Source organism: Strongylocentrotus purpuratus, unplaced genomic scaffold, assembly GCF_000002235.5.
Source record: "Strongylocentrotus purpuratus isolate Spur 01 unplaced genomic scaffold, Spur_5.0 spur5_scaffold_8, whole genome shotgun sequence".
In the NCBI taxonomy this organism is placed as follows: Eukaryota; Metazoa; Echinodermata; class Echinoidea; order Camarodonta; family Strongylocentrotidae; genus Strongylocentrotus; species Strongylocentrotus purpuratus.
The window spans coordinates 787,446-799,194 of record NW_022145614.1 but is presented as its reverse complement, the minus strand read 5'-3'; the positions used below and the strand labels follow the sequence as shown (position 1 = coordinate 799,194).

General features: G+C 35.6%; 1 protein-coding gene across 1 annotated transcript; it reads right to left on the bottom strand.

Moving 5' to 3' along the window:
- Positions 1-206: 206 nt before the first annotated feature.
- On the bottom strand, positions 207-11,442 carry LOC576579 (myosin-J heavy chain). Its single transcript, XM_030975117.1, has 5 exons — positions 11,123-11,442; positions 9,041-9,175; positions 6,169-6,231; positions 1,929-2,018; positions 207-1,385 (listed from the first exon to the last, which is right to left on the bottom strand). The coding sequence occupies exons 1-5, from the start codon at positions 11,276-11,278 to the stop codon at positions 645-647; spliced, it is 1,185 nt and encodes a 394-aa protein (XP_030830977.1). The 5' UTR covers positions 11,279-11,442; the 3' UTR covers positions 207-644.
- Positions 11,443-11,749: the final 307 nt, after the last annotated feature.

Sequence of the window (11,749 nt, the reverse complement as noted above, 5' to 3'; positions counted from 1 at the left end):
ACATAAACAATATATAAATACATTCGAGGATACCGATACAAAGAAAATACAACAATAATAATAATAACAATAATAATAGCAATAATAGCATTAACAAAGCTGACACATAAATTTAAAACTGACATTTAAAAATGAATCTTGATAAAGCACAGAATGCATTGAATAAATTAATTTAAAAGTGCTCTGAGACATTCACCCCTTCGAAACATCGATCAACAACATTCTTCCTAAAACAATTGTCTTACATGTTGCACATTTTAAATCACTTTAGTGAAAAGAGGTTGATTATTTAAAAAATAAAATACATTTGCAAAAACCTTGACAACCTTCAAAACCCTCAGGATTGAGACAAAGACTGTCTTTGGTTCATGTCTGATTGTATTATCCCTTCATACGCATTCATGTAGCTATATGATCATTAAGTATTCTTAACCACATAAAAAAATCACTTCTTATAAATAACAAAGACTACAATGTAGTGAATTGTTAGCCCTGCATACATGTACATGTCGATTATCAATTTCGTGACACAAGAACAAAAATGATTTACAAAACATTTGATATCTATATGATTTCTGTCAAAATACTATATTTCCGAGGTACTTTCTTGGGTAGAAGCAAACTACTAAACTGTTTTGTTCTTGTTATCTTTTATAGACCCGGACAGCGGTCTCTGATTTAGATTGTCTGAGAGTTCTTGAATTATTAGAATCAGCAGAGAGGTAGCCATCAGGACTTGGTCCTTTCAGACTTGGTAATGACTTGGGTTTCTTCCTACTCTGCTTCAACCAATCATTCTCATCTTTAAGAATGTTCAACTCTCGTCTCATCCCGACAAACTCCCTGAATCCGACTCTCTCCTGAGTAGCTTGCCTATCTGGTTGTCTTGAAGCAAGCTCTTCCTTGAGTCTCCTGCATTCCTCCTGTAACTGCTGCAGGAAGATCAACAACTTCTCCTTGGTAGAGGTCTCTTGATCCCGTTGATTGGTCCTGTCTTGAAGCTCCTTCTTTAGATCACTCACCAACTCTTCTAGTTCCATGATCTGTTGTTGGTAGCTTATGATCTCCTTGCTAACCTGTTCAAGTTGTTGCCTCAGTTTGGACTTAGCAGAATGTCTCTCTTTGGTTTGTTGACCTACAGCACTCAATGCTTCCTCTAAGACCTTTACCCGTAGCTCAAACTCGTGCAGTCTTTGCTGGACTTCCTGAAGCTCTAGTTCCAACATCTCCTTCTCACCCTCTACCTGGTGGATCCTCTCCTGGTATGTTGCAGCATGATTGTTCTCAACTTCTTGGAGCTGCTCTATCTGAAGGTTCAGCTGCTTATTTGTTTCTTTCAGCTCTACCATCTCCTTCAGAGACTGATCAAGGCGTTGATTAACCACCTGATAGAAAAGAAAAGTGAAAAAGATGACATGTTACAAAAATAAACACCACATGGTCACCATCTCTGCATTCTGATTGATGTGGAAATAGAATGTTGTTCATATAGTAATAATAATCCGTTCTTGTACATTATATAACGTCCCTATGCGCAAATGTAGAATGTCTTGCCACAAGACTCAAACCTTCCCAACCAATTTCTTAAAGCTCCTCCAAGATGTGATGTAAATGCAGAAAATAAATGCAAGAACCCTCGAGCTCCAACCCCCCAAAAAGATATCCAAGAACCGCTCCTACCTCAATGGCATGGATGGCAAATACTGCCAAATAATGTTTTAAAGTACAATTTGTTGGGAATAAGAATGTCTAGTTTAAATTTTTTTAAAAACAATATTGCTAATGTACTATTTTATTTCATGCCAAATTTAGCAGTGAAACAATGAATGAAAACTCAAAATATGGGTCTAGCAAGTTCATTAATGAAATTTGTTGACACATATTTAGAAGTTTGAATGGAACAGAATGGTCTCCTTGAATGGACTTACATCTATTTTCAGGTCATGTTTCTTGAGGGCTTCTAGTTGGTCAGTTAAAATCGCATTCTGTTTCTCATGTTGATCCAAAAGCTGCTGCAACTGTATATTGAAAATACAATGAATAAGTACCGTAATGAAAGAAAAGCAAAATTCCAGTTGGTGCAACATTCAAAGCAGGTCATTGTGATGTTTTCTCTTAAATTTCTGTTAAATAATGTGTCATTTATAACCGATACATTTCTGTGTTTCTTTCATCCTAAATTGTGGATAATCACAATTTGTGTGCATTTTCTTTGTCATAGTTCACAATACAAACTGAACTCTGTGTGTGCCTAATACTCCTGCAGGCATGTTTGTTGCTGGAAACAAAAAGGTGGTAATTTCTGGGGGAAATGAACTATTTTATTACTCATACATGTAGATGGTTCTGTTTTGCATTAAAATGCCTATTCACTTGGTAGAAACCGAAAGTAACAAATCAACAGCGCTGATGAAAAGTTACAATGATGAATTATAGAGAAAAAGAGACAAATTCCCAATTTTCGCGACTGGAAATGAAGAACAATTTGATTCTTTTAAAAGAAAACATGGAATGGGGTGAATAAAAGTGCTTCCTCTCATTAGTGTCATTTTTTCCTCCAGGTTTACTGGTGCGGATGAGCGAGAGTCACCTGTGCGTGGGTTTGAACTCTAACAAAGATTGCCAACGCATTTAGACAATTAGGAGAGGAAAGAACATATGTCACTAGGAGAAGTTTCAAAAGTAGACAACTATCCCATGTTTGTTATCTTGACTTCTGATCATATCACGGTGAGTATCGGGATAGACCAAGGCTTAACGTATGCTGCAGGGTTAGAAGGAGTGCCTTATATCTTCTCACTCAAACTGCAATTACAAGATTTCCAATTTTGATGAAGTCCATTTTGATAAATGAAAACATGAGTTAAGAAGCAAGATGCAACTGATTTAATTTGAAATAAACCCAGTTACCCACACGCCATGTGTTCAGACAGGTTGGTTATCCAGACAGATGAATTCAAACGGGAATATGAAGAAGTGGACAAGCATTATTTCATAAACAATTTAAGACGTATGTTGGACCATATCATAAAGGACAAATATTTTATTTGATGCATATATTGTGTTAACTCTAAAGATAAAAGAGAGGGCTAAATTTGTATAAGCTTCTGGACACAAAACCCACATCATACTGAAAGTACAAAACTAGGATTCATTAGGAATGGAAAAATAATTGTGCAATTGTTATGACTAAAAACAATATCTTGAAAGTAAAGTAACCCTTTCTCTCTCTCTCTCTCTCTCTCTCTCTCTCTCTCTCTCTCTCTCTCCCCTCTCTCTCTCTCTCTCTCTTTCCCTTTCTTCCTCTCTTTCTATCTCTTCGGTCTGTCCCTTCCATGAGCAAACTTCCATTGTGTCACACACAATTTTATATACACATTTGAATTGCCATATTAAATCATAAACATTTTCTTTTGTATGTACATATAGGCCTAAATTTCATTGTGTTGAAAGATGAAATGCCTGATATGTCTAACCTTATGAAAATATACATGAATATATTGATATGACTGCAATCGTCATAGTAATACAAATAAGAACATTAATCAATTGTCTCCCTCCATGCTATTTGAGGGCATTCTATAGGGCTAAATGTCTAAGGATGCTTTTTGATTAATATTACTTTATTCTAGATAGTCTTTGCTGAACATGTTTCTTGCACATTGTTTTGAGTCACCTTACTAGGGAATATTTGAAAATATGAAATAAGGTTTGCATCCCTTGGTACCTCCAGAGACCAAGATGGATTAGGAATGATTACAATCTATGATCGTATCATGTAGGAAAAGGTATGTTAACCGAAAGCTAACAAACATCAACTCTGTCACAGATCATGTTTCTGAGTATGTGAGTATCAACAAGATCAATACTGTGACTGAAATTGAAAGCAGACTTTCAAACATGTGCAGAATACATTTGACCATGGAGTTAACACATAATAAGCATTAGATGAAAGTCTTTAAAAATATATGTTGTTTGCAACATTGCCATTTGAGATTTATCTGAAGACTGTGAATTACCATTGAACAGGGCTTGACACTAACAGACGCCTGGGACACATGGGCACCCAAAGTTTCAGTCTGGATCCCAAAATTTCAAAATATTTACATAAGGATCAAGTTTTTAAAAAAACCCATAAACACTGACTTCATGCCCTGAATTAAAAATCTACAAATGTTTTTTTATTTTGCTTAGAATTTCAGTCTCAAATAAACCAATACTTAGTTTAAAATTCCTCATACAAAAGTCTCCCATCTAGTTTTTACTAATCCTCATCAACAATTCTAAAATCTCATGTTACTGTCCAGAGCAAGTAAGTGTGAAAGTTCGGCTTTAAAAAAAGAAGCCTCCTAAACTATTGTCTAGAGTGTCAGAATGTCTGAGATTCAGGCAAACAAAATACCTTTTGTCCCATACATCATTGTTCTCTACTTCTCAATGCAATTAATTATTTTAGGCCTACCTCGATGCTAATGCTCATTAAAAAGTAAGTCTATACCAAAGCAATTTTCACTGTTTTTTGTTTGTGGGGATTCTACCACTTTTGACCACATATCTGTTTTTCTTCTGTATACTGTTTCAAGGACTTTGGGTTCTAAAGAACTTCTTCAAAACACAGCTTAGGACTGATACAAATGAAATAATGGGTGGAGATTATAGCCATAGTACTAGAATGTTGATACAGATTGCATAGAAAGAAAATGGTTATCTATAAGAAAGGCAACTTACCAATTGCACACAAATACTTCACTGAATTGTTTCCCTTCTTGGTTTTAGTTTGAAGATGCCTGTCTGAATGAATATTTGCTTTGCCCAAAGGTACTATTTTGAATTGGGTGTGAAAGTTGGTGATTATTTATTATTTTAAGATTTAAAGCATGAAAACAACCCTGAGAGTTTTAAGAACTGTAATCTACATTTAGTATAAGGGAAGATAACAGTCGCCTATATGACTTATTTTCTACAGGAAATTTTGTTAAAGTTACATAATACCTTTAAAGGTAATCTGAATTTTCTGTTAATCAAACTGTAATTGCACAGACTGAAAAATGATTTTGAGTAGTTAAATTTAATTTCATACACAGAGTGAACAAGAATACCTGGTATTTCATGAAGTTAATACTTATATTATATACTGCATGATTCTATTGTATCAATATTTCTGCTGAGAAAGGAGTTCAATCAATCACTGAAGAGATGGCTGTTATTCTAAAGTCATTGATTTCAATCAATCTCAGGTGGTTTACTTTCAAATTTATGGGCATGTTTTCTATGATTTTAGCACTCACATGAGCCCAGTTTTAATGTTCACATTCTTAATGGTTCCTGGTTCATTAATTCTCATTATGTTCTAAATCCCTACCAATTTCCCAGGCATACTGTGTGGTCTATAGCCTCCAGACTCTTTTGTCACCTGTTACAGAATCCAGCAATAGTAAATTACCCTAAGCCATATGGAGGTCATTGTAATTAACATAGAGGAACATTGTTTCTCAAATATCCCTCTGACCTCCAGTCTCCTCTCATACTATGATAATGTGCTCTCATGAATGCTTAATGGACAAAAATTATAAGAAATCAAAAGAGGGGAAAAGAGAAAAGAATGAATTAACATGTGGAAGTCTCACAATTCAGGCAGTTTTTTGACTGCCTTACTTTTAGTGTTAAGATGGATTATATTTAAAAGAGGAAAAAGGCGGAAAAACATTCAAACAAAAACTAAAAGAATCAAGCAAAGATAAATGAACTTCACGTAACCATCACTCAGATTATTAGATGAACATTCTACAAAGATAAATATGAATGTATGTCTTGCTAAAAATGCATTGTGAGAGAAGATTTGAGAGTTTTAAAATAAAGAAGATAACTTAATTTGTTAAAACATGGATCTATGGTGTAGTACTCTCTAAAAAAAATCGAGTGATCACGGACGTCACTCCTCTGGAGAGTGGAAATGTAGTGAAAATAGAGTGAACATTCACTCTTTTTTTCTTAGAGAGCACTCTAAAATCAATCGATTTTCACTCCTAAACAAGTGATCACGGACGTCACTCCCAAGAAAGTGAAAATAGAGTGGAAATTCACTCTTCTTTTTTTAAGAGAGTAGAGCCACAAAAATGTGTAGAGACTCATTAATAACAAGTGGAATGAATAATAAGAATTACTCACTCGTTCTCTTTCTTCTAGCCATTCAGTTTCTGCCTGTAGCTTGGAACTTATGAGAGACATCATCTATTAGACAAAAGATAAATCAAAATTACATTAAATGTATGTAAGTTATGTGTATTATCAATTATGTACCATTATTTCTGACATACGCTTTATTCCATTTTTCATTTTGTTGAATGTATAATTTACTCAACATTCATATAGATCTCCTAATAACAGATTTTTACACTTCTTAATTATATTCATATACATGTATGTACATGTAATATTCATTACTGAACACAAGATGGCAGCAATTTACAAATGATAGAGCCTTCGATACACACACTCAAACTGTACAGACACACACAAAAAAAAGATTTTTGCTGAGGTAACCTGTACATCTTTCACATACTGGGCATCAGCAAAGATACAGAGGAGTAATTAAGATTAGAAAGTACAATTATTATTTTTTACCCTATCTTTTTTTCCAGTATGATTCCAGATTCTTTTGAAAAAATTCAAACATTCAGCCATAACCAAAGCTTAGAGTAAGATTTTGCTTCCTGTGGTCTAGTCTAATTCCTACAATATTCTTGTTTGAACACAAGATGGCAGCAGTCTACATGTATGTACAGCCTTCTACACACTTACACACAAAAAGAAACGTCATTCAAAGTAGACCTACATATTACTCTCTTGTTGAGTGATGAAAAGTTGAAGTTTGGTGGTTTTTGTTTTTGCTATAGTTCAATAAAGCCAGTCAAACTTAAGAAACACATATTTTATTATCTTCCATTTATTTTCATGAATTTTTTCTATTTTTCTGGAATCTATAAGCAGTTTTGTAGAGAGTGGTATAAAACTGATGTTATTACATTACAGAGTGATGAAAAGCTCTTGATATGCAAATCAATAATGACACTTGAGTCATGAATATAAATGAGGTATACCTCATCAATAAACCCTAGCGTGTGGAAGGTGAGCGAGGGCGCATGGTAGAGTAACATGAGATGAGTTCTTGAGTACCGACTAAAACGTGTGCATCAGCCATGATGCCCACAAGAAGGTTGCCTCCATATTGCTTCTTCAATGGAATACATAAATTCACTTCATAACTCGGTTGGGAAGGAGAGGATTGTCGATGGGTAGCGTGTGAGCGTAATTATGCATTACAGTTAATTGACTCACAAATTAGCTTGGCTATAGAGTAAACACTCCAAGCTTGCCCATTTAAGATGGAGAGGATGATTCAACGTGACCTGTATGATTGATGCTAACAGGACAGCGCCATCTAGAGCTCACGTATCTCAAACACAAGAAATACAAAGGAAAATTATCTTCTTCAGAACTTTTCTCTTGTGAAAATGTAAATATGACCTTTAAATTTAAAACATATAAAATAATAGTTTGGTTGGTTGAAAAAGGCAGCACCATCTTTGACACCCCCACCCCTTTTTTTCTTTCTGTTTGACCAGGGATGAAATGCTACAAGCAAATGTCACATTATCTTTGTTGGAATGCATGCTAAAATACAGCATTAATGGGTAGAAAGAGAAAATATGACTGCACACACATGTATGTTTGTCTTTTATCCATAATACAACTTGTAACTTGTGGGCTGGCAATTTAGTAGATCAAAGTTTACTGTCAAGTGTTTTAGAAATGGAACTGCATCTTGCTAGGAAATTGATAGAAGTAATAATGTAAACACAAATAAATGATAGGTGGTTTGGGCAACAAGTTCAATTATCTTCTTTTTTATTTCGTGGTTTTATATGGAGGCAAGGAAAGACTTGTATGTGTGTACTTTTTGTTAAATCACTTCCAAAAACAAGCAAATGGTGAGTCTGTTGCAATACTTTATTAGACTTGCCCCACTATTATGGCCTGGTCACACATAGACGACGCACGGCCGGCGCATTGAAAATCAGAAAAAAGTTGTGAGCCCGACTTTTGTCAGGATTTGGGAGAAGCTAGCGAGCTGACACCTAATGCAAAGCGTGTTGCTAGCACTGCGCATGTACAGGGCGTGTGCTCCGCGTATGTCTGGCATTGGTCTAGCGCTTCGTGCATGTCTGGCGTCCTTTGGCGTGAACATTCATGCGTCAAGTTCCGCACACACTTTTGAGCATGCTCAAAAATCCTGACACACACAGCGAATGACAACGAATGCATAGCGTTGGTCCAGCGTGCTCAACGAACAAGTATCGAATGATCACGCGCACACCTAGCGAACGACAACGCACTGGCCAAAATTGCAAATTTCCAATGCGCTGGCCGTGCGTCCTCCATGTATGACCGGGCCTTTAGGAACTATTTGGCATCCCCTGTGCCCGAGTGGAAAAGTGATTGGAATTATTGTAACCCTTACGTCCCCCCCCCCCCCCCCCCTGTATAAGTGAGGATGTGCAATGGCTGGTACCAACACACCAGGGTACCAACACACTAGGGTTTCCCCTATATTGCTGTGGGTTTGCAATGTACATAGATGGTGACTCTCTTCCCTATGGGGCCTCCATTATACATCCTATCTGTGGGACAGGGTGTATTCAACTCAAACAGGCTACAGTCATCTGCATGGGTTGCATCCAAACCCAAGGGCCCGAATTCACACAGGAGGTTTGTCAACAAACCTAGGTTTATATACGTCATATGACGCGATTCGATGCATTTCAGACAAATGTTTATACAAACCTTGGTCTGAAACGCGTCAAAACGCGTCATATGACGCACATATAAACCTAGGTTTGTCGACAAACCTCCTTTGTGAATTCGGGCCAAGATCTTTGGTTTGACAGGCAGATTCTATGCTGACTGAGCCATCTTGCCTCCTCAATGGTGTTTAGTAGTTATAATGATGGCGATCGTGATGTCATTATGTAGGTAATACCTCTTCTTTGTGTTTCCTGTTGAGTTTCTCACTGTTCCTATCAATCTTTTTGAGGCAATCATCTTGCGCTTGTTGCTTAAAAGCTTTAGCATCCTTCGCAATCCGATGGTATTCTTCACAATTTGACAATTCATCCTGGAAAGAGAAATGGAAATAGATTTAAAATTTTAATCATCACATCATTAGAATAGTGGAAAATATATGGATGCTTGTCAATCTTTGATGATATGAAGACAACATAGCAGTGTACATGCAATTGAAAGCTTGGGTTCTACATGCAAGATCATTGATGTATGCACTTAAAAAAAATTAAGTATATTTATAATCCTATTACCAGATTTTGACTGATCGCAATCAGATATTGAATATAGTTATCCTCCAAGAGCAAGCACTTTTGAGGAGTGAAAAACAAGGATCTTAACTTTTTCTTCAAAATGTCATGCTTTTTAAAATAAAAATCCCTAATTTGTAAAATATGTTTTGATCACAATTTTAATCACAAGTATAATTGTTACTGATTGGAAAGCAATCGCTCTACCATCATTAAAGTGATTATAGAAATAACAGTAATATCAGTAATATGACTTAAATAACAATAACGGTACTGATATCGATAATTATACACTCTAACAATAACAGCAGTAATAATGATATTTATAATAATAATAACATATAATAAGAGTAGTCCAGGTCATGGCTCATAACTGCCAAAGCAGGGCATACAATACAAAACATATAAGACATAAGGATGCCAAATTGTTTCGTTTCAGATTAAGTAAAATACACAATTTATAATTCACTTAACTCAATTAATGTATACAAATGCTTAATCGTTTTGGAGGAATAGAGGGCTCACGTGATCCAACAAAATATAACATGTTCAGTGGCATGCATTCAGCCCACGGTTGCACCACGATAGCCCTCTTTATTACTTGTAAGCACTATTATTTTTGTTATTATTATAATTATTATTAGCTTTATTATTATCTTTGTTATTATAATTATTATCATCACTATCCTCATCATTTTAATTATCGTTATCATTATTATTGTGTTTATTTTTATTATTATCATCATCATTGTTGTCATTATTATTATTATTATTATTAATATTACTAGTATTACTATTTTTAATAATATCGTTATTATTATTATTATTATTAATATTATTATTCATTATTATCATTTAGTACATTGTACATTGTACATTGTATAAACAGTATATTCTTTCATATTTTGTATTGATATGAAGCGCTGTGAAACATTGAGTTTGTAAGACTGCTATACAATAATAATAATAATAAAATAATATGAACTGCTTTCTCAGTAAAGTCTCTAAGTCTAAGCGCTATAAAAATGTACTTACTGTATTGCATTGAAATATATAATGATGAGGATGATGATGATGATGATGATGATGATGATGATGATGATGATGATGATGATGATGATGATGATGATGATGATGATGATGATGATGATGATGATGATGATGATGATGATGATAATAATAATAATAATACATAATAGTCACAATCATTACCCCATGTCATTGGATCGATTCCCTGATCAGCATGTAGGCTAATGGTGCACATGCTCCACTCCCTTGGGAGTATTCTGGCTAGGTGCTATTTTACATGCCACACATGCCCATCCAACCACATTAATGTTTGTATTCTACCGGGTACCCAGGCCCATTTAACACCTGCGTGGAGTGTGGCAAATGTAGAATAAGGTCCTTCCAGAAGACATTAATGCCTTGGACTGGTAGCGCGGACTCATGCGATCCATAGTCCGGGCTGGGGACATGTTCACTAGACCACGACACCCCGAAAATATATCATTGTTTTGTTTTTGGTTACCTTCTTCAAAATATGGGGGTCAGATACCAAATACCAGTAAATATTCCCCATCCCTCTGCCATGCCCTTGGAATTCTAAGCCAGAATCATGAGAATAGACACTGTAAGTGTAACAAAAGTAAATATGTCATAATATTAAATGTAATAATTACTAACTTGCTATTGAATTAAAAAACAAAACATGATTTGCATCAATAAAAAGATCGCGATACAGATCATACCTCCAACTGCTTTAATTGCTTTTTCAACTCCTCATTTTCTCGATGAATATCTTGCATCAAACCCAAGGCTTGAATGTGTCGATTGGTTAGTCTGTTCTCTTGCTCGGTATATTCCTCTCGGCTTTGGTCTCTTTTCTTGTAACAGTTGTCAGACATCTTGGAAACTAATATGTAAAGAATTTGTCTTCAAATAGTCTGTACATCTCGAGATTGACTACATCGAAGTTTCATGAGTTCGATTTACATGTACAAATGTACATGATTATATACCGTACTCCTACTAGCTCCACAGGCCTTATCGCATTAGCCTACCATTGTAAATTTGTGTAGGCTTGCGTGCATATCGGCGGTGGGTACAGAGGTACAGCGTCCTTCACAACGGGAATCACCTGTTACCATTATGAGGCCGTTGCCGCTGGTGTGGCAACGGTTTTTGTCCTTCCGCGAGTTGCGTCCGCGGATTTTAACCTTTTGCGTTTGTCCAATGGAGAGAGCGGGCGCTGGTCGCCACTCCCAAAAAGTATATACTAGTATAGAAATAAAAATGCGTATGAAAATGACCTTCTCCATAAGATATTGTCACAGTTTGTAAAAAATGTATAAGTATAGGGGGGAGGGTCTTAGGGT

Coding starts and splice junctions, on each gene's coding strand:
- LOC576579 (XM_030975117.1), bottom strand. CDS start 11,278: ATGTCTGACAACTGTTACAAGAAAAGAGACCAAAGCCGAGAGGAATAT. Junction 9,176..11,122: donor AGCAATTAAAGCAGTTGGAG/GTATGATCTGTA, acceptor TTCTCTTTCCAG/GATGAATTGTCAAATTGTGA. Junction 6,232..9,040: donor ACAGGAAACACAAAGAAGAG/GTATTACCTACA, acceptor TTTGTCTAATAG/ATGATGTCTCTCATAAGTTC.